Below are 24,521 nucleotides of genomic sequence, written 5' to 3' on the forward strand. Positions count from 1 at the left end.
CTATTGGTGCAGTACGCTGTTTTCTGCTGTGGCCAGCTGCCTTCACTATGCAACCCATTTATCTCTCTGTTTATACTGTCCTACATGTCACCACATGGACAGATTCAAATCCGTGGCAACTAATGCAATCTTTCTTGTGACTAACTTACCGCTTCTTATTACTTTTCAGCTAAAACTTAGACCATGGTGTTACACCTGCTTCATAAGAACTAGAAATACAGGAACAATTGTGTAGAGGTGCTCACAGTAGCATCTTGTACACCATTTCCTTCACAGGTGCATTGCATTTTCCCAGGAACTTTCCAATAAGTCAAATTTGTAACCAGTGTGTGTCACGTTTTCTTTTTTGTCTGTAATCATTGCACCAGTATCTGAGACCTGGAACCACTCTCAGAAATTCAGTGACAATGAAACACTTCTCTCACCAGATCTACTTTTTCCTTCAAGCTTTCCTTTGACAAGCTACATGAAGCTAAAGCTGTACATCCTGCTTCAGAAGACTTGCCCAAATAATCTGCTTTCCTTCATTTGATGATTCTTGTGGCTTCAGGATTGTGGCCAAAATGCTGAAGTACATCATTGGTCTCTTCATCTACCCAAGGAATCTTAAGCATGCAGCAATGCATCCACTTTTTAAATGCAGTCAGCTTGTTAATGGATGATATTTTAATAGTACCAAGATTCTCTTCCATTTGCAGCCCTGAGAACATGTAGCAATTTACAGTTCGGCGACAAATTTTAAAGAATGTAATTAGACGTTTGAGTTTTTAGATGTTACTCATGCCGTGCCACCCTTGTTTTTTTTCTTTTTTCTTTATCATGTCATTTTTGTGCTAGGCAGCATGTTAGGTGTCAGATTTTGGTGTTTTTTTTTGTTAATGACACACAAACACAAACAAACAAACAAAACTTGTGTGCCAGACCAGGACTCGAACATGGGACGTTTGCTACTTGCTGCAAGTGTTGTACTGACTGAGCTATCCAAGCATGACATGAGACCCACCCTCACAACTTTACTTCTGCCTGTACCTCACCTCCTGCCTTCCAAACGTCAAAGAAGCTCTCCTGCATTCCCTGTGGGACTTGCATTCCTGGAAGAAAGGATATTGTAGAGACAAGGCTTATCCACAGTCGGAGGGATTGTTTTCATTCTCGGAACAATCTCCCAGTCTGTAACTATGCCATGGCTCTGCAATATTATCACATGCTGTAGTGCTTACAGAGTGGTTTAGTGATTAGCATTGCCCACTAGCGTACTGTGAGTTGCCAGTTCAAATCCCATCACCAGCAGTTATTTGTTGTGTACTATTTCTGGAAAATTTTGAAAGGTCTTACATTTCTGGTTTTTGTATATTCTGGAGTATTCATTGTTTATATAAATACAAGCATTCTGGAATATTCGATGTTTGTATAAATATCTGTCCAGGAGGTCAGTTCTGTTCTGGCTGTATGTCGGTGCTCATAATAAATGTGCTTTCAGTGTTATATGTTGTATTTCATTGACACTTTCAGTTTGGACTTAAGTGTGGTTACGATACGACATTGTTTGGTGGATACACAAGGTACTTCGAAACATCTGTATCATCATGGGTCCAATCAGGTAACATAAAAGTAGTTGCCTACACAGACAGTAACTGGAATACGTTGATACTACCGACCATGTATTCAAGAGACTGGTGAATTCCAAGCCAGTAGGAAGTCAGCTGCACATCAGACATCCATCCTGGAGAAGCTGGTAAGGACCCGACGAAGTGGATGAAAGGAGTCAACTGGATTGCCAAATAGTCTACAACAGGCAGGTTAACAGGATGTGTTCAGTATATTTGTACTTTTAGTTGAATGGCACAGGCCAGCTATGGTTCGAGAACAGTGAGGAGAAACTCAGTAGATGGGATAAATTCCAGATCAAACTGAAGAAAATGTTTGGTGACGATCGGCAGCAAGTTTCGTTGCCAAAAGAACAATTGAAGAACAAGTCCCAACATCATGGGGAAATGACAAAGCCCTCACAGTGTGTGTTCTGGCCCTATGCCACTTTTGAATCCAAATATGCCAGAAGTTGACAAAATATCACTTTTGAAGAAAGGAGATGCAGAAGACATATACAAAACTCTCCTGATAAAGGCTGTCACAGCATCCAAGAAAATCATCAGGTTGTGCCAGTGCATTGAGGAAATGTAACATAGAAAGTATCGAATAAAAGAAGTACGTCCAACTCCAAAATGTGGTCCCAATGGAAGTTGTGGAAGTTCACCACAACCTCACCTCTTTCATATATCTGTTTGTTAAAGAGGGGTGGTTTTTATGACACCCAGAACTGACAGATTCAGTAAGCAAGAGATAAAAACCATAAATGTTGCCCCAGTATATTAGGTGGCATTAAGAGAGACTTTAGAAGAAGAGGTGTATTCATCTTTAGCATCAATCTCTCTTACCAGCTGAATTCACCTGGAAAAATGGTATCAACCAGCTTGGACTTATGATGCAGCCATAAAAAGACAACCAAGCAACCAACCATTGCAGATACAGTGGAGAGATGTTACTTAAAATTTCATTTTTGATTTAATATTTCAGTTATACTATAAATCCCCTGTCGTTTTAAATAAATTTATTGATTCTGAAAGTTATGCATTTTTTTTCAGCATCTACTTCAATATTTTGTTACTTCTGCATGGTAATAATTTAATATAAAAATACTTATGTTACACATATTCAGTTACAGATACCTCTGTAAAAAAGTTTGTTAATTGTAGTGTGATGAACTGTTCATTGTGGCAAGGTGCCTAACATGGCCAATCAAAACGTTGTTTTTGAAACAAGGTCAAGCGAACGAGAACTGGCTAGACAAGGTTCAGGGGTAACATCTTTCACCATTTAGTTTACTCATTTTATTTAAACTGGACCCAAAATTTTTAAATAAGAAAACTTCCCTGGTGTATTAAGAAGTATAACAACAAAGCTTAAAGGATGTAAGTAAAAAACACGTAGCATAAACTAAGGCCTACTGAAGTTCTTGAGAAAGGTTTGCAACTGCCTAGTTCTTAAAAGAAGTGTTAACTACTTGGAAAAAAAAAAAGAAAGATAAAAATTAAGAGACTCCCCAAAAATGTGCTTCAACTCAACTTCGCAAATATGTATCAAATCCTTTAAGATATTAAACTCCCAATGAGTCCAGAATGTTTAGCAAAATCTTACATTTTTCTCTCAGTTAAACAAGCAACAGCAATTTTTTTTTAAAAAGGTGTTAACCATTTAAGAGACACCACCAAAATGTGCTTTGAAGGCAAGCTTTCAGTTATGTATAATTGCTTTAAAATGTTAGTCTCAGTGATTCCACCATACTTCATAAAATCTTAGCTTCTTTCAGTTAAACAAACAACACAGAAATTCTTAAAGTATTGACCATGTAAAGGAAAAAAAAAAAAAAAAAAAACAACCATTTGAGAGAAGGACCCCCCCCCCCCCCCCGACACACACACACACACACACACACACACACACACACACACACAAAAAACATGTTTTCAACTCATCTTTGTAAATACATATAAATTGCTTTATGTAACTCTTTGATTCGGTGAGCCATTTGCAGAACTGTTGTTCCTCAGTTGTCACAGGTCCAGGCATTCTTCCACCCTGTCAGGCCGTTGTCGTCTTCAGCAAGGTGTGGCCCTCATGCTGCTAAAACTAGAACACACCAAGACGTGTGTTAATGGTTGGTTCCATACCACTTGTCTAGAAATAGTTGTAACAAATACACAAGGGGAATATAAGTCCGGTGTAAAATAGCACTGTGCCTTTGGTAATCTACAGTCAATATGGGAGCACCGAGCTACCAGGGGCTCAAAAGGCAATGGGCAAAAACCTAGGCCTGCAACCCCCACATGGCCATATTAAACTGAAACACAAGGAGATGATAAGGACACAACTCAAAGAGGTGACCAACAGATGGAAAGTTAAACCAACAGCTGCCTAACTTAGGTCAACTCCAGAAAAGACAGCAACTTGCCCATTTCAAGGGCGCAGTTTTAAGGATACACACCCATTACCTTGATGGGGTTTGGAAATATGTAGAATAGAACACCATGTGAGCCTTCATATTAACTGAATAAATAAGAAACATTTGCCAAGAAGGCGGTACTATCCAGACTCATTGTTTCGGGAATTCACATAAGCAAACAGCTAAGCCATTCATGTGTGGCTCAAAATATCTGCAATGACAGCATTACAGCCACTCCACCAAATAATAGAAGTTGAAATAGGTCACTATGTAGTGGAAAAACGACCAGGGCAGATGATGATTCCCTTCAACCAAACACAAACACCTGTGGGCCTCTTTTTCTGGAAAGCAATGGGCCTCCTTCAGTCTGTTCTGGTGGTCGCATCCTAAATCATACTGCCTCTTCCGTCTGGCCAGAGGCGCTCCACAAAACTCCTTACATCGATCACTCAGTCTGCCATACTACCGATTGCGCCCTCTCGTGGCCACCGTTGCTGAAGTCGAGCTGCCGCTACAAGGCCGATGCCTCCAACAGAACAAGAACATGTCAAAAGTGAACAAACAAAGGACGGACAGACCCTGGGAATTCAAAGGAAGCTGAGCCGCACGGCTCAGCCTCTCCCACCAAACCCACAGAAAACCCCCTACCTGTTTTATTTGTTGAGTGTTCAGGGAGAAGTCTAGTTCTCCTTAACCTAGAAAACCAGAGTTCTGGACAGTCTCCCTGATTCAAGATTGCGCATAATCAAGTTGACCTGACCCAGTACTTGGATGATCTCAAAAGGACCCAAAAACTGGGTACTAACTCACTAGAATAGCCCTTCCTCCCTTTCTTCTTAACATTGGGGTTGCACGCAAAAGTCCAATCACCTACCTTACCCCTAAATTCTCTCTGCCATTGATTACAACCATCAGCCTCTGATGGGCCCATAAAACATTTTGACATGCCTTCCTCCATTTCTCCTGCAGAACCTTAGTGTCAATACTATCCAGGAGCAAATATTTGAGTGACAAAATGTTTTCCAGAGTTGAATTAACCTGATAGGCCAACACAAGGAAAGCAGGAGCAGTTTTCAGTGAGCCATGTTGGGCCGTATTAAAGGCAAAATTAAGCTACCCCACAGAGCGGTCCCACTTACTCTGCAAATTACAATTGAAAGCAATAAGAATCCCTTGCAGATTTCGGTTAGCACATTCTGCAAAAGATCGTTGAGGATAATATGGGGTAGTTATGACGTGATGGATAGCCCGCTCAAAACAAAATTTCTTTAAGAACTTCGATTTAAAAGCTTATCAAATATCTAGGCAGGCCAAAGGTGGAATTTATCCCCGACAGGTGTTGAGTCTTACTAGGAGCCGTAACCTCATTTGAAGGTTTTTCATGAATAACTCAAAAAATGCAGCCTGTAGCAAAACTTATACCAGTACAAAGTTAAACTACATTGAATTTCATACAGAAAAGCTTCTCTTCTTTTTTTGTGTAGAACTAATAGTGTCAAGAGAGCGAGAGAATATTGAAAATTTTGTGTGACGTGCATGTACTGTAGCTTAGGTAGTTGTTGTAGGCCAACCTGACGTAGTGTCCTGACTTTATAGACCACAAAATCTACCCTGTATCAAATTGTTCATTTAGACTTTCCATACACCAGTGTGATACACTGTAACAGTTCTCATTTACGTCCTGTAATTCTGCTTTTGATCTGAAAAGAGAATCCCAAATTTCAGAAGCTCAATAAACGTTTACATGCCTTTCAGTGAGTTATTACATCTTACTGATGAAATTATCTCTGGTTATCATCTGAGTTACAACATCATACTACAGCAGTGTTCCAACAACTTTCCTACTAGTTATCTTGAGGCAAAGTCATCACCTGAAGATGACGAGTAGGAAACTTGTTGAAATTCTTCCACAGAATCACTCCTTGACTCAGCTGATAACCTGAGAAAACTTCATCATTCAGATTCGCCGAGAAAGCCTGCATTCCCATGTATTGTTACTCCTTGTTCTTCGGTGTAGCATCACCTTGGAATGTTTTGTCAGTGATTACGGTAGGCGCGTGAGCTGCGGTCTTCAGCCATTGCCCAGACAGAGCGGATCGCAAAGTGACTCAGGAGTAACTTCACTCTCTGCACTCTTGACTCAGTAACAGAGTCAACTTGCAGCTCATTTTCTTGACTCAGCGTCTCTCCACCTAAGTTTGTCTCTACCGGTTATTGTTCTTTATATTTACAACAGTATGTATATTACATTTAATTATTTTTACATGAATGAAAGTGTATGTTTATATTATTTGTTTTTAATTATGTATGTATTTATTATTTATTTTATTTGATCAGCCTAAAGCCTTCAGAACCCTTCTTACATCAGATGAGCATTTTATATCCAATTACAAAACTTGTTAAATCATAATTACTTAAAAAATCGTAGTCTTTTTAACATGAGATGTCTTCTTCTTTCTGCATGTCCTAGGCATTTACCTGTTACATCCTCTTGGCTGGAATTATTTGGCGTTTTTCTTCTTCCTTAGTTTTCCTAAGGATCTTCTGTCCACTGACTAATAATTCATCATTAATTTGGGTTTGGTGTTGTCTTCCGTTGTTGTGACATAGTCCTTCAGGTGTTACTGTAGTCCTTAATGTTCTCATTTAAGATTTTCACTCCCAGATCTTTTCTAATGTTAGCAATCATCCTTGTGTCAGGTAGTTTGTACCCACTTTAATGTCCTTTCGTATGTCTTGACCACACTTTTATTATTTCCAAAAACACCTTACTTGTTTTGATATTTCTTCAATTTCAGAGGCTATAAAATACACAATACAAGACTGGTATCAAAAGATATGAAAATATATTACATTTCACCATTGATAAGAGACATAGTATAATGAGTAGAATGTGGCTTTCTCCTTAACGGTGTTATGTCAGTCATATAAAATTGTTCATTAGATACATTGTATCTTGTTAACACTGTCACAAGACAAGTGGAAACTGTTACCAAGGGACAAATTGGAAGCCATGTGAATGAAATTGCTAAGTGGCACTGGATACAGTACATGTTATGTTTGTTTGTTTACATCTGTGTTTTCATTGTTACAGTGTGTAACACAATTTCATCAGTAAGCAATTCAAGGCAATCACTTTGCAATATTTTTAAAAAAAAGGTACTTCTTTATCAAACAGTGTGTCGCAGATCTTTTGAGTGGCCGAAGATAATACATTGGAAGAACACACTGAGTGGCGCTGAGGCACATGAGGGCAACTGTCGACAAACTTTTTTTTTCCTTTACCTTACAACATTTAAATTACTAGCATCAGTAAAAGTTCATAAATATATTTTTGTAGAATTCACAAAGTCTAGAAATACCAACTGAGGCATGTAGCATTCACATATGAGGAACAGGTGATGCCCATGTATTGCTATTTCCGCCAATAGGAGCAAATGCATATAGCCTGTACCGAAATTCAAACAATTTGAGAAGGTGCAATCTTGGAACCCCATACATCAGTTCCATCAGTAGTGTATGGCAACCATCCCAGATGCCTTATGTAACTGAAACTCATTAACCCTCAAGCATCAGTTTAACTAAAGCTCCATCCAAAATATAATCATGTGAAAAGCAGTGCAGTATAGATGCTGATGGTATGCTCGCAGTTGTGCTACCTTATATAACTTGTTCCTTCTAACTTATGTTACGTGTCACAGTCTTTTTCTTTTTTTTTTCCAAGAATAAAAGAAAACTCCCACAGAAATTGGTATAACTATATAACAAACCATAAGCTTTAATTGTACGTATGCCAATTGAGAAAGTAATAAAATGTAAAAATTATAGAGATTAGTAGAGGGTGGGAAGTCTGTGGTTTTATGACCATAAAACTGTTTTCTGTGAATAACAAGCATTGTAAAATACCATGGGATTCTAAGATTGTGCCTTCTCAAATTGTTTGACTTTCCTGTATAGACAATATGCATCTGCTCCCATTGACGGAAATAGTGATGTGTGGGCACCACCTGTTCCTCGTAAGTGAATGCTACATGCCTCAGCTGGTATTTCTAGACTTTGTGAATTCTTATAAAATGATGTTTATGAACTTTTGCTGATGCTAGTAATTTTGCTGTAAGTTATAAAAGAATGTTTGTTGACAAACAGTTGCCATCATGTACTTAGCTCAACTTAGTGTGTTCTTCCACTGTATTATTTTTGACCACTCAAAAGATCTATTACACATTTTTTGTAAACAAACATCTTTTTGTGAAACATTGCAAAGTGATTTCCACGAACTGTTTATCGATGAATTTGTTGTATGTGCTGTAACGATGAAAATGTTGTTGTAAACAAACAAATGCAGCACTTACTAACAAGGGAACCTCCCCATCGCACCCCCCTCAGATTTAGTTATAAGTTCGCACAGTGGATAGGCCTTGAAAAACTGAACACAGATCAATTGAGAAAACAGGAACAAGTTATGTGGAGCTGTGAAAAAATAAGCAAAATATACAAACTGAGTAGTTCATGGGAAGATAGGCAACATAAAGGACATTGGAAACGGAGGAGCGCCGTGGTCTTGTAGTAACGTGAGCAGCTGCGGAATGAAAGGTCCTTGGTTCTAATCTTCCATCGAGTGAAAAGTTTAATTTTTTATTTTCAGTTTATGTGACAAACTCTTATGTTGTCGTCACTTTTTTGGGAGTGATTATCACATTCACAAGAAAATCTAAATCGGGCAAGGTAGAAGAATCTTTTTACCCATTCGCCAAGTGTACAAGTTGGGTGGATCGACAACTTATTCATGTCATGTGACGCACATGCCGTCACCAGTGTCGTATAGAATATATCATATGTGTTTTCCTGTGGAGGAATCGGTTGACCTATGACCTTGCGATCAAAAGTTTTCGGTTCCCATTGGAGAGGCACGTCCTTTCGTCTACTAATCGCACGGTTTTGCGATGTGGTCGCAAAACACAGACACTAAACTTATTACAGTGAACAGAGACGTCAATGAACGAACGGACAGATAATAACTATGAAAAAATGAAGAAAGTAAAATTTTCACCCGTGGGAAGACTTGAACCAAGGACCTCTCCTTCTCCAGCTGCTCACGCTACCACGGGACCACGGCGCTCATGAACTGACGGCCTCCATGATGTTGCCTATGTCACCCATGGACTACTCAGTTTGTATATTTTGCTTATTTTTTCACAGTTCCACACAACTTCTTCCTATTTTCTCAATCGATCTGTGTTCAGTTTATCAAAGCCTATCCACTGTGCCAACTTATAACTAAATCTGAGGGGGGTGTGATGGGGAGGTTCCCTGGTAAGTATCCAGTGCTACCTAGTGGTTTAGTCCACTTATGTTACTGAGATACAATGTATCTAATGAACAAATTTATATGACTGACCTAAGATTGGTAAGCTAGAAAGCCATATTCTTCTCATTATATACTTTTTCTGTTCTCAATGGTTAAATATAACATATCTTCATATCTTCTGACACCAGTTTTGCATTTTATATTTTGTAGCCTTTAAAAATGACGGAATGTTGAACTGCATGAGGTGTTTTTGGAAATAATAAAAGTGTGGTAAAGATATAAGGAAAGTTATTATAGTGCATCCAAATGGCTACTTTGTCTCACAGCATTTTTGTGCAAATTGCAGTGAGTACTCAGCTATTCTTAGGAATTGCATCTCGAATGATTTCGTTTGTATTCATTATTTTTGTGACAGTCCACACCTCACTTCCACAAGTCATATTTGGTACTGACACCATTTTGTAGAATTTCTTCTCTTACTTTAGTTGTGAGGATTCCCTGGAGTGTTCTGTTAATGTAATTAATCTTTCTACTTTCTTTTGTATGTCCATTTCTGTCATGAATGAGTTAGTATTTTGTAAGAATCTGAATGAATGAACTCTTTCTGCTTTCTGATAATAAATTATTATTTTTCTGGGAAATGGCACCTGGCGCCTGAAAGCCGTAACTTTGTTTCTTGTGAAGTCACAAACAGATAATATAATATAGCTGTTATGAGAAAAATATGAGCAGCACTTTGAAGTGTATTTTCAGCTCCTAACACGTCACGACCAGGGACAGATATTTGTCTGAGGCATATTTGTCTAGAAACAACAGTCTGTTGAACTGGTTGCAAACCACATAATTGCTGTGCCCAACATTATACTAATTTGTTCTGAAATTATTATGTATCCCAGGTATGTTAGTGCCCTGTGAGCATATCTTTTCAAAAGCAGGCCAAATATGCACCGAGAAAGGAAACCAACTCACTTTGAGTAAAATGGGTCACATTTTATTTATAAATGATATTATTGTTTAATTTTCCCTATTTATTATTGTCATGCTGATTGTAAGTGATGACTGTATCTTATAATTCACATATTATGTTTTGTTTCCCCAAAAAGTGTGAAAATGTAACAAGAAACAGTCTGATTTTTAAAATTTTTCCACTTGATAAAAAATTTAGGATTTTGTTGTGATATTTTCAATTTTTACAGCAAATGAAATGAAGAACTTTTCAATCTCAGAACTAGGTAAACTTATTACTTCTCTTTCTGTGTTTTTTTTTTTTTTTTTCAAAATAGAACCCAATCAGATAAAAATGCAGGTATAGTGACCTTTGATTATTTATTTTTACGAGTAAATGGTGTGTGTCAGGGAGTTAGTTCATTCCTGCACTTTAGCAGTTCTGATTCAATCTCTGAAAAGAATGGTTTTGCCCATCTCTAGTACAATCAACTCCTACTCCAAGTATAATGCCCTGTAGAAGAACTGACATTTAGAGGACAGTGTGTTTCTGCTGTGGACAGCCTGGACACATTGTATGCTATTGCAGAGAAAGAATGCAAGTTTTTGATGTCTTCTACACAGCTGCGACAGTCTATAGTAACACCAAGCCAGTAACAAATTTAACCTCATCCCACTTACCAACAGTTGGTTGAGTGATGACATATGATGCACAGTAAGTGTTGTTTAGTTAAACTATCACTGTCAGAGTCGTCACCAGTAAAAATAACTTCGAAATGCCAATTGAAGTCACTGTCTATGTAACTTTGTGTATTCAAGCTTAACATGAAATGATGTCCTCCGTGTACAGTGGTTTGTCAGTCCTACTTATAACTGCTGTGATGTCAGAGAAGTCACTTTATCAATTATTTTTCTATCAAAACTACTGCCGTACATCAGTTCCTTCAGTGGAAACTCTGTAGGAACATACTCTGAAATCTCACTTCATTCTTATTCTTATAAAAAGCGTTTTTCTGACGATCTATTTTTGTCTACTCATTCATCCATTCCATGGACTTGTCCACCAGCTATTGCCAAGGGCTATCTGTCCTTGGAAACTGCATCTTTTCATTTTTGCCTTTATGTATTCTCATGCTGGCCTTCTGAAACTCCCGTAACCGTGCTCTGAAGCCCATCATGATGATGTGGCATCCTTGTGTGTGCTGCTGCCCCGCAAATGCAACGGTGGTAGCTTCCTGCCTTTGTGTGGTCTCAATGATTCTATTTTCAATGGTAAATTGAAATTGAAACATCTTATGATCTATAACTTGTCTCACAATGCTGTTTTCCTCAAACTTGCATTAATAAAATTTTATTTGTATCTACATATGGTTCTCTCCTTCATTATTGTAATTTATTTACTTACTAGCTAGTGGTACAATGAGCATGCACTGTAGAATGAGCTACCACTGCCATGCTTCACCGGTAGTATACAAAAATGGAGGAAAACACAAGGACACCACTTGACTTTCAAGATTTTCTTTGGCAAGACACAGCAGTGTTGATGAAATCACAGCCATTGCTGTATTGAATGACATTGCTGCTGAACAGAGGGAAGATCCGACACTACTGAAAGGCATAGAAGGCTTAAAGGAGGAGGTACCGACTAAAGGAGAATTTCAGTTGATAAATGGGAATGGCTGCTCATCATCCCAGTTCATCTATGACGAGCTATCCAGAAGTATTTCCTTGACACTCTAACATCTGGTCATCATGGATTGGTGAAGACTCTAGACAGAATCAGATGCCCATATCACTGGCTGGATCTATACTGATGTGTTGCACTGTTTGAGCAACTGCAAGGAATGCTGATGATAGAAGTGCATGCCGCAGTAACTTACAGAGGATCTTATACCAATTCTTCCTGCAACAGTGCCATGCTCTTGAATTGAAATCGACGCATTGGGGAGGTTCCAGAGGTCCACAAATGGGATAATCATTCCCGCTGACTAACTCACCTATTATGCTTCCACCAAAGCTGTGGCAATTGATGAAGCTCTGTAAATTGCAAAGTTCCTTGTACAAGACATTGTTTTGAAGTACAGTGCATCCCATGTGATGGTCCCTACTGTTGCAAAAGTTTTGCAGCAAAACTAATATTAGAGGTAATTTCACATCGCAACATCACCTACCGGTTGACAACTGCGTACCATCACCAGATGAATGCTCACAGAATGCTCCAATTAAGGTGGTGGCAGATGTGCTCTTGAAGTACGTTGATATCAGACAGAGAGATTGGAATACAGTATTGCCCATTGTGACATTTGCACACAACACAGTAAAGGAAGACACCACAGGCTTCACAACGTTTATTCTGCTCCACTGTTATGAGGTCAAAATGACAATAGAGACACTGTTCCCATTTTAGCTGGATGATCTCAGGATGGCTGTGTGAAACGCCTCATCACTGGGACTGAAGAAGCAAAGCAGCTGGCTCACGTACAAACCCTGGACGCCCAGGTGAAAGATCAAGAACACTAAAACGCCAAGCACCAGCCACTAAACAGCAGCATGTGAGACTTGACATGGAATTTTATGTCTGTACAACCATCCAGAAAGTGAGACTACTGGAAAAATTACTAAAGCACTACTTTAAGCCCATCAAATCCTTTGTCACTTGTTGTATATCACATTTGAAGTTGAGAGTTATGACCATTCATCTAGAAGATGAGCACAGAGATGGTGTCCGTGCTGTCCGTATGAAGACCTACCAAGGGCCAGAGGCACAGAGCAATGAAAGAGCTGCCTTCGGTGCTCATCATAGTGAAGAGAATGTAACATGACCAGAATATGTGGATCAGCCGGTGCTACCATACAAAGGACAATTGGCAATATCTAGATCCAGAATGCTCAATTGGCTCCAGTGAAAGTTCTGAAACAGCGGACTGCTGTTTGTCCTCGAGAGGGAGTGATGCAGTGATTAATGTCACTTGCTGACATGCTGTGGGTTGTCAGTTCAAAACTCACCACAAACAGTTGTTTGGTATTTGTCATTTTGGAAGGCTCTTGAAATATACTAAGTTTGTAATATTAGCATATTTTGGAATAGTTTGTATAAATAGTTCCAATCTCTGCACAGTGGTCAGTTCTGTTCTAATTGTATGTTGGTGTTTATAATAAACATGCTTTCGGTGCGAAGTATTGCTTTTCATTGACAACCCTACATCCGGTTTTGGAATTCTGTGTGGTTACGACATGAGAATATCCTTTCTTCCTGTTGTTGTTTCCACTTTGGAAATGATGCCCCAGTCTGTCGCTAAGCCTTGTCTTCACAATATTGTTTTTTCCAGGAGTGTTAGTCCCACAAGATATGCAGGAGAACTTGCTCTGAAGTGTGGAAGGTAGGGTATGAGGTGCTGGTGGATGTGAGAACAGGTCTCAAGCCATGATTGGGCAGCTTAGCCAGTATAGCAATTGCCTGTGAAAGGCAAAGGTCTGAGGTTTGAGTCCCAGTCCTACACACAGTTGTAATCTGCCAGGAAGTTTCAAATTAGTGCACTATCCAGTACAGAGTGAAAATTTATTTGAGTTTTTAAAATTTGTTTTATTTTGGTAACGTTTTCATGGTCTTGGTGACATCATCTATTGGTTGTTCCATGAGGCTTTTTTAATCATCTCGATGATTACGTCCTCAGTCTGTCTGTGTGATATCACTTTGTTTACTAATTGCATCTGTTGTGTCTAAGATAATATGCATCCTTGTCTGACATCTTTTAGTATTCTGATGTCATATGAATCATGAGAGGTCAGTCAAGAAATTAATGACGTTTCAGTGTAAGCACACATCTTATAATTTTACTTTTATGATATTTACTTTTGAATCTTTTTGTGCCAATAAGTGTTTAACTTTTTTGTAACTGCACAAATCTTTGTGAAACTCCTGATGTGGTTTATTGATAGTGTGCTTCAACTGTTATGCATGTTGGTCACATTAATTAATAAACATATACTGTGAAGAAATTATATGGTGACTGACCTGAAATCTTTTTGTACTTTTATAGATGCTAAAATTATCTTTTTTCTTTTGTGAGTCCATTGTTTATCTTAAAAGGTAGTGGACATATTTGTAGGGTATCCCTTGAGTGCTTGACAAAAGTTACAACAATCAAAATCACCTGACAGTACTGTGTATTCGGTACATGGATGAGAATATTGATCTGAAGAACATATTGAAATATACCACCATAAAATAAAAATCCCATCTAATCACTTATATATTGATATCTCAGAGTACCTGCTGGCATGGAATCTGCACCTGAGCTGGTCATATCGATTGGACTCGTAAAATTTAGAAGCACTTAATCATGGGTGGAGCCTGATTTGAGCACAGCTTTGCTAAGTTATAGAACTGTTTATTTGACTTGCTAAGCTGTTCAGATTCTTGTAGGTTGTTGTCATTAGTACAGTTGTCAGATGGTTTGCTGTTATATGCAGGTCCCTGCAGCATCTGTATTTTGTCCTGGCTGAAAGAGAATTGTTAGCAGTGAATTGAGGAAGCTCGGGCAGCGGCTTGAAGCCATGGGGAGTACCCAGCTACTCATGTGACCTGTCGATGCTAGATAAGGTTTCATTGAATATACAGTAAAGTGGATGTAAGAAATCCAAATATTTGTGCAGTTTTTGTTTGAGGACAATGTACAGCAGAGCTTTAGATTCTGAAGATAGGTTAGTGAACTTGTGAAAGACTGTAACAGCATCAGACAGAATGTAGTAGAGCTGTTGGGCATGTGCCATAAAAATGAAGACCAAGCAGAGTAGCAAGACTTAAAAACAAAAAAAAACCATGGAAATAATGAAAATCTGTACACAAACTTGCTCGCATCCTTGTGAGCAGACAGAAGGTATCTATGAAGGGACGCATGAATAGATGATGATGGCAAATTTTAGTGTAAAAGAGCAATTCTTCCATCGGAACCTTGATGCGTGATAACAGAAATGACTGAAGTTATATATTAGTAGAATTTGATAAAGGCAACACATTGTTTCTTCTAAAAACAATATAAGTTAAGACATTCCGTTTGTGAGGACCAAATGAAACTGACTATTTTATCGAACAATGTATAAATTGTGCTGGATGAGAATAAAGTTAACAAGGGAGCTCATAAAGAGGAGGCAAACACTTTTAAACAGGCTGTGATAGAATATGGTTGGATATGCTGAGTTTAACAATACTGTGTGGAATTGCCTTAAGAAGATGTGAAATTTTTTGGGGGGTGGGAGCAGGGGGCATAAGTTAATGTTGGATCTCTACATTTGACCAATTAAGATGGCACAGTGACTGAAAATGTTGACAAAATTTTTTAAATTAATAATTTCTTTAAATGTTTGTGTAGTTAGAGAGATGAGTCAGTAACAGTGACAATGAGGTAATGCCAAATAAAGTGTACGAAGTCAATTCAAGGTATGAAGAAAGTGATGTATGTGTTTAAGTAAAAAATAATTATAGCTGGCAAGCAAGTAACTCAAAAGTAATAAAACAGTTACCCAAAACTGGAAAAGTGTTGTAATTGGAAATCCAAATCAGCCATTAATTTTTACATATTACACTCTCATGTCATATATTCTGAAACAGTATTCATTTATATTTGACCAAAATTTAGTCCATGTACAAGAGTTTGAAATGAATGAAAGAACTATTTAAAATGTTTGATGCTCTCTATCTCGATCTCAATATATTTCAGTTAAGCCGTTGTTCCAGAGAACACCTCATTGATAGTAAAGGAGACATACAAATTACAGATGGACAGTATTGCCCTTCCATCCATAATATTCAACATATTCACTAACATTTTCACCAACCACATAGGAAAAAAAAACTAGGTTTCAGTCAGCACCAGGTGGCTCTATTTAGAAGCAGTTATAGAGTAAGAGACTATTTGAAAATTGTAAACAAAATTATAGAATATAGCAAAGCGTATATATTATTTCTTTTCCTGGATATTGAGCAACTCATATCTACTGAAAACCCACAGTTACAGTTACACTTCATCAGGATAGTTGGATATTCAGAACTGAAAGAGATGTTCAGAACTAGTGTTGTGAGCACTGGGTGAAGTTTTCAGAAGAAAGGATACTGTTTAATGGAACCTATATGAGCAACTTTTGTTTTGATGATGACATGGTACGGTCTGCATCTAGTGCTGAAAGTATTAACGAATGGATGAACTTGATAGACCAACTTTGAAAGAGCCTTACAATTGTAAAAGACTAAAATAATGTATAATCTGTACATAGAAAAGAAAATTTTATGAATTAAACATGAAGTTATAGAACCAGTTCAGAAGCTTTTTTTGTATTTAGAGCATTTGAATGCAGCATCAGGATGGAAAAGGAAAGAAATGAATGGTGTGTTTTTCAGCAAACTAAACTTTGCAATATATTTGAAACAGGTAATTTACAATCCGTGTATCTTAACAGTTTCCACTTATGGCAGTGACACGTGGTTGCTTTTTTGAAAGTCATTTAATAACTGAGGAGTTTCATATTGGTAATTACACAATCTGGTGTGTGTGTGTGTGTGTGGGGGGGGGGGGGGGTCGTCGGGGAAGAAACCACTCCATATTTCTTTAGATTATAGTCAATGTAAATGTTGCAGTAGAATTGTTTTGACTGACCCCCTGTCAACATATTGTACATTTTCTTACCTGTTATTGGAAGAGGCAAGTTTGTGTTTCATTGTAGTTGATAGGTAATGAGTTTGGAACAGCACAGAAGTTTTAATTTAAAAGAACAATGTTTACTTTATTGTTCAAGAGTAAAATAACTTCTTTTGTCTCGTGGACAAGTTTATATAAAATTTTGTGTGTGTCATTTTTTTCAGGTTCAAGAGTTCCAGAACTGGAATTCCTGGCCTGATGGCCCAGATTCTGTAGTTGCAGAAAAAGCACAAACAAATCCTATTCAGCAGAAAATTGAAATGTACCGCCAGAAAGTAAAACAAACTGAAAACTTGGAGCCTGAGGAAGAACCAGACTTCTTTCAGGTGTGTATTCCCTAATTTCAGTATATGTAGAGAACATAATTAGATTATTATTAGCAATGTCTTTCTGGACTAAGAAGAGGGTGAGCCTAAGTAACTGTAACTGTTGTAGATTTGCTGTTTAACCAAGTCAACAATTAATTGTAAGAAGCATTATTATCAGAGAGTTCTGATATATGGCTTGATCAAATTCAGTACAGTTTTTCGAGGGTGCAAGAATGGAAAAAATGACTATTTCAGACATTAGTCTGTGTTGAAATAAATATAGAATAGATTCTAATGACATATGCTTTGAATGTTGTATATAGAAAATTAATCAGAAATATTGAGCATTGCATGAAACACAGTGAAATGAAATTATCTTGTAAATGGAATTAGAAGCATTTTTTTAAATCTTTTTCTTTACATGCAATTGCATTCAGTAACAAAATACAAATATTTGGTTACAGGACATGACGCCCAGAATAACAAAACAGCCAAAAATTGTACTTAAAACAGAAACTGAATCAAGGTGGAATGATGGTGTTTCACCCCGCTTGACATTGGATGCTGATTCAATTGGATTTCCTGTAAGTGAATGAACACTCTCTGTGTGTGTGTGTGTGTGTGTGTGTGTGTGTGTGTGTGTGTGTGTGTGTGTGTGTGTGTGTGTGTGAGGGGGGGGGGGGGGTGAGAGAGAGAGAGGGAGGGGGGGGGGGGCAAGACACATTGAAGACTTGTTTGCAACATAGTGGGTTTACTTCTAAAAGGAAAATATTTCAGCAGATTTTTACAAGCAGGATTTTATTGTTAGTGTTCACTTTCAATTTTTATCCTTCTGTCAGAGTAATAACTTCATTACGTAATTAAATAAGTACATTAAATAATGTCCACATGATGAACAGAATTATACATCCTTTTTATTAAACAAAATATTTTAGATACAGGCATTTAACATTAAGTTTCATATGTACAAATATTTTGATTTTATAATATGTAATATATCTGGAACTATGGTTCATAATACAGCTAAAGACGTGGAGTTCTGCAGATTAAAATCCGTTAAACCTAAACGTTATGAGACTTTTCTGTTTCATAATAGAAGAAAAGAAAAGGAAAAACATTCATGCACATATGTTAAATTAGACATTGAGATAACTTTACATCTTGGCTGTTCAGCTGAAGATGTTGCTCTTGGGGATTTCTGAACTGGGCAGTTGGATGTTAACTGCAGGTTTGACAGCTGAAGTTGGGAGCAGTGAGGTACATCAGCAGCCAGAAGTGTGAAATAACTAACTGATAAATTGAAATCAGCTGTGCAAAGTCTTGGAATTTGTTTGAGAACTCATAGCAAGTGTTTCCAATTCTGAAGTGTAGTCAGTCATGCCTGATCCACATCATTGCATTGAGTTCCAGGAAATGTGTCATATTACAAACTTGAAGCTGGTGTTTTAAAAGGTTTTAGTTTTGTTTGAAAGCCTCAGTAGTTAGAAATGATTCTCCCCTTGCACTGTTGGATTTAATGAATTCAAATAATTGGTGATGTTGGCCAAAAAAGTGAGGTTAACTGTCAGTGATGATCTCTTTTTTACTTATCTCTAGAAATGTTGCAGTCCCTTCTCACAAATTAAGGACATCTTCAGGACTTGTACACAGCTTAACCACCAAACTTCAGGGTAGTATTGAATGTTAGCATTTTCGACTTCGATGTCAGACAAGAATTACTTAAATGTATAATTTCTTAATTGATGTTACTAAATATAGTTCACAGCATGGACAACAATCTTCATTTTGTGACTAACTGTAACTGATTTAGCACATAGTGTGTCTTGATGTATAGAGCAATGAACTGCAGCTGTCAGTGACAACCCGGCAGATTCCAATTTCTCTGTTATCAAGCTAGTAAGACCACTTCACTCTCCCTGCATTCATAGTTCACCACTTCAGTCCAAAGGAATTGGTTAACAGCTCCATGACATCAAAAATGTCCTGGCTGATAGTGACCTGAAGTGAAATTGAACTCGGAAACTCCTCCATCACCCCTAGTTTGTGGCATTTACTTGCTGCACAAAAATCACCAACTGGGCTGGATCTGACATGTCAGTAGAATTGTCAGCTGTGATGGAGAATGCTGTGAACTGGAGTGCCCTCTGAGTCAGCTGATGCTGTACATCTGCAGCCATATCAGCAGTGTAGTGTTCCACTATATGATGAGAAAGCACGATTTGCTCAAACTTTGAGACTTGTTCTGGATAAAATTGTTCCACTGCATCTGCTATACATTCCTTAATGTATTCTCCATCACAAAGTTGCCTTGAAAGCTATTATGTAACTCACTTGGAGCAATGGCCTTACAATGTCATCTCCCTCCTGTACAAACAAATTGTATGTTTTTAAATAATCATATCTTCAAATTTCTCACAAAATGGTGATTAATTTTCATTTGTGTTAACCACTTTCTTCAGTTTTATTTGGTTATGCATTTATGTACTTTTCTCTTTAAGCCTTCATGACACATAATTTATAGGAATTTGTCATTATTTACGTGTGCATAACGTTGTTTTTTCTTTTGTTTCCCTATAATTTTCTGTTGTGTATCATATCGTTCATATGCATGGTGTTACAGTGATGTTCGAATGAGAGCTTCTGCAAGCTCATAATTGTGCAGTGGCATATTAAGCACTTTGCTTGTCCTTCAAACAATGCAGAAAAGTTAAGCAATTGCCATTCTGTGTTGAACAATATGGCTTCTTCAATTTTTTATTTATTTATTCATTTATTTTTTGGATAAATGCGTAGATTCCGTAGTTTTCCAAAGGCAGAATGTAAATCTATTATTTCCCTCTCGCCCCTCTGTGTCAGTCATTGCACTTGGAACACTAGGCAGGAGTATGGCTGGGGAAAGGAGGCACTGGTGCCCATGGAACACTCTTTGGACAGGCCTGTTTTTGTGGATTAGATTGGATAAATTTTCATTTCAGAGATCCATAGTAAGGGGATAACCAGGAATGCAGAAAAATTGTAACACAAGAATACTTAATGCATATTTAAAAGAAAAAAAGGGGTTGGTAATTTTCCTTCTACAGATTCTAACTTAAATGGTCCTAAAGGATGTAGAACATGTAAAAAATCTGAAACATACTAATTGAAGAGGCAATACCAAACTTGTCGCAGACAGACTTGTAAATGTATATACACAGAAGTACATTTATTAATCTTAAGCTAATGTAGCCACACATCATCAGATAGAAAGCAGTTTACAATACTTATCAACATTGATCACATTACTGCACTGATAATGTGCGGAAGTCAGATTTTATATAACACATACTTTATGTGATATTATTAACAACACATAAATGGATTGGTTCTACTAAGAAATTAATCAGTGTTGTGAAATAAGGTGACCATAAATAAATCTTTTAGGCTCCTCTTAAACTGAACTTTATCAGTAGCTAAATTTTTGTGGATACTGGCAAATTTTTGAAAATGTGTATTCGTGAGCAAAGGATGCCATTCAGGAGTAAAATAAGTGACTTAAAATGTTTATGTAGGTTATTCTTATTTTTTCTGGCATTGATTCCACTGGTTTGGAAAAGGAGCTATTTAATTTATGAGGAATTTCATAAAGGAATAAAAATATTGGGGAGTAGCAGTTAGTACCTCCAGTTCCTTGGCTAGACCTGTATGGGACAGTGAGGAGTTCACAGCACAAATAATTTTTAAGGCATTATTTTTTATTTTTGACTGAATCACTTTTTATGATACAACCATAACTGCTTTCCGCCTTCAAAGGCCATCTTCAGATGCTATGGGTGGCATTTGATGAACAAGTGTTCTTGCTCTGATGGAATTACATTTTCCTGGAGACAGAAGAATCTGAACTTTATCTTTGATAAGGATAGTAGTGGGAATGCTAGTGTAATGTCAGAGAGCCTCAGAAGTACTGACAATTTAAGAATGGGGAAAATAGGCTGAGAGTGTGAATTGAAGTTCGTGTTAAAGACGGCACTGGACAAAAATAGTCTGTGCAGCTGTGGTAGTCACAATGCTATGGTAGTGTAGTGGTTAGCATGTCTGCCTTGTAAGCAGGAGACCTGTGTTCAAGTCCCAGCTGTGGCACAAATTTTAATTAATTACTTCAGCTTCTACCATTGTCGAAGATAAAGTGTCCATGCATTGTCAATCACGTCTCCACAAACGGAATGTCATTTTTTCCAAATAAGTTATATTACACACTTTTGAACTTGGAGAACTTACGCCTGGGTTGGCGAGTTACCTTAAAAAATGATCCCATATGGTGTTGTGGAATGAAAGTCGGCAAAATATTCTACCTGTTTTCAGAAGTGACAATATCTACATTGCAAGTAAAACTCATTCAGGTGCTTCAGCAGCTCTGTAGTATTCTCCTTCCAATTGAATTTCTTATCAAGTTTTTGTTGCAAGAGTTTAACACTTTCAACCTCTTCTGTCTGCCTATGTTCTAGATGTAGGTGTTGTGGTCTAAAGTCCGAAGACTGGTTTGATGTAACTCTTCACTGTAGTGGTCATGTGCAAGCATCTTCGTCTTAGAGTAACTGCTGCAAATTACGTCTGTTGCTTCGTCAAGCCTTGCTTATCCCATTTGAAGAGGTCGTTAGAAGAAAGTGCTAATCCACAAGGCCATAGTTTTGTGTTAGTGTATGCTATAGGTGTAGATAAATCTGTAAATCATAAGACAATAGATTTATATGTAACTCTTTCTAAAAGGTGTTACACTATTTCCTTAGCCATGTAATGTGCCATATTGATAAAAAAAATCTTAGAAAGTTCTAGAACATAGTTTACTTGTAACATTGTCTCTACTATTGTGGGTTAGCATTGTCTTCATCAAAACAAACATGGAAACATTTTGATAGCAGATGTGTGACTTCTACTATCGTAAATTAAGACATAGTAGACACACTAAACATATTTATTACAGTAATCTTGGCAAAGTAACAATGTCAGGTTTTCTGTGCTTCCTACTACTGACTACAGTTTCAATGGTGTGCTTCTCCCTAAAAATAAATATGCAAAAATCAAACAATGGAAAATCCAGTATAGAATGTTTCTGACGAAGGCTCGAAGGCTTTGGTGGCCGTAAGCTCACTTTCTGACAGTCTTTTTGTTGTGCCTATCTGTGACACAGCACCTCCACTATATGATGAGTAGCAGATATACATAAATGTTTGCAGAGGAATAAGACATGATAAAAACAGTGCTAACCTACAGTGTTTGGTGTTAGGGCCAAAACAGTGCTAACCTTCAAACACATTAATTATAGGTTTACCTAGTGTTACAGCGTAAAATGTACCAGTGACTGTAACGACATTACAGGCGTACATTGATACATATTACATTTATTTTTTATACTGTTGACATTAAATACTACTCCAAATTTTAACAAATACTATGTCTAATACCTTTTGATGTTGGTCTGGTGACAATATGATGCTAAGCCATACTTATGGTATTTCCAACATCTCATGTGTACCCTGGAGTGTAATCAGGATTTGCATCATTGTCATTAAAAATTGGAGCACTGTTGTCTGTAACAGCCATGCCAGACATAAGTCTCTTTACTTGATTATAAGACTTCACTGCAGCATGCCACTATTTTCTTCCAAGATAAGAACACAAATATTGCAAGACAAAACAATGTATGTAGATGACAAATGCTTTCTAGCTGTTGGAACTACTTACTGCCAGCACATACTTTTGTGGAAACCATGGCATATAGTGTGGTCAGATTTATTTTCACTAAATTGAGTGTTAGCACTTTCCTCCGTCTGTCCCTTCATTTTACATTTTCTCTTTACATTGGTCATCAGCAGTTATTTCGCTTCCACTACTTTTAGTGTCATATTTTATACTGAAATTCCCTTAGTATTGCCTGATTTAATTTTACCACATTCCATTGCTCTTGTTCACTGTTGTTGATATTCGTATTATAACTTCTTTCTAAGCCACTAACCATTCCATTCAACTGATCTTCCAAGTCCATTGCCATTTCTGACAGAATGACAATGTCACTGGAAAACTGCAATGTTCTAAATTCTTCTACCTGAATTTTAATTGTTTTTTTGCACTTCTCCTTGGTTTCCTTTACTGCTTGCTCAATTTACAGTTTGAATAATGTCAGGGCTATCTCACTCTCTTACTAAAAACAGCTCCCCATTACAACTGCAGTATGGTTTCTGTGTGATAACCTTTCACTCGCTGTACATTGTCCCTGCTACCTGTGTAGTTTCCAAATTCTGTATTCCAGTCAACATCATCAGAATCTCTCTCGTACTCTACATACAAATGATGTAAATACAATTTGGTTTCTGTACAGGTTGTTGATAATCTTTCACATCTTGTATTTTAGACAGTTCAGTGACAAAGAATCGATTATTAATAATTTATCAATGTACATGAAAATGTGCTTGATTACTGTTTGTCACAATGTTGATATTACCGGCAAACAAATCAAACTTAACAGCTACATCTACATCTATACTCTGCAAACCACTGTGAAGTGCATAGCAGAGGTTACGACCCATTGTACTAGTTCTTAGGATTTTTTCCCATTCGACATATGGAGCATGAGAAGAATAATGGTTACCGTATTTACTCGAATCTAAGCCGCACTCAAATCTAAGCCGCACCTGAGAAATGAGACTCGAAATCAAGGAAAAAATATTTTCCCGAATCTAAGCCGCACCTGAAATTTGAGACTCGAAATTCCAGGGGAGAGAAAAATTATATGCCGCATCTCCAAATCGAAACAAAGTTGGTCCACTGTAATATGAGACACAATTTAGCTTGAATGAATGACGATACAGCTACAGTAGTTTGGTTCAAATCGTAAGTTAGCAGTTAAGCTTTACCAGGTAGCTATTGCTATGCATCAGGCGCTCCGTCCGTATTTATACGGGTACCCTTCCTTTTCCACGTGCTTCTTCTGGTTTGAATTGATAGCTTATTTTTCTTTGATCTGATAAGCGCAATTTTCTTTGTTAAATGTGTTTACGTCACTCTAAGCTGAAAATGCGTTACTGTACTGTGTCATGCATTGTTTGTCGCATTCTGATAGTGCGTGTTTACGGCCTGTCGCCGCTCGCGGCATGGCTTGCTTTTGTGCGCGCTACCGCCACTTTTTTTAAAAAATAGGAATCGTCTCATTAGCGAAACAATGGCAAGAAACTGCTATTTGTTGTTACTCACACTGCTGCTTTCTTTGATAATGATCAACAAGAACCAAAAAA

The 24,521-nt window shown here is 37.5% G+C and overlaps 1 protein-coding gene and 1 non-coding gene across 2 annotated transcripts in view; both read left to right on the top strand.

The window, feature by feature from the left end:
• The window catches only part of LOC126484516 (receptor-binding cancer antigen expressed on SiSo cells), a 43,646-nt gene that overhangs the window by 8,145 nt on the left and 10,980 nt on the right, over positions 1–24,521 (top strand). The window contains exons 2-3 of the mRNA XM_050108067.1: positions 17,113–17,274; positions 17,721–17,840. Coding sequence (XP_049964024.1) covers positions 17,113–17,274; positions 17,721–17,840 — 282 coding nt within the window. The remainder of the gene's footprint in view (positions 1–17,112; positions 17,275–17,720; positions 17,841–24,521) is intronic.
• On the top strand, positions 21,301–21,372 carry Trnat-ugu (transfer RNA threonine (anticodon UGU)). Its single transcript has one exon. It is a non-coding gene; the product is annotated as a tRNA-Thr (tRNA).

The sequence above is a fragment of the Schistocerca serialis genome, chromosome 1 (assembly GCF_023864345.2).
Source record: "Schistocerca serialis cubense isolate TAMUIC-IGC-003099 chromosome 1, iqSchSeri2.2, whole genome shotgun sequence".
NCBI classification, from domain to species: Eukaryota; Metazoa; Arthropoda; class Insecta; order Orthoptera; family Acrididae; genus Schistocerca; species Schistocerca serialis.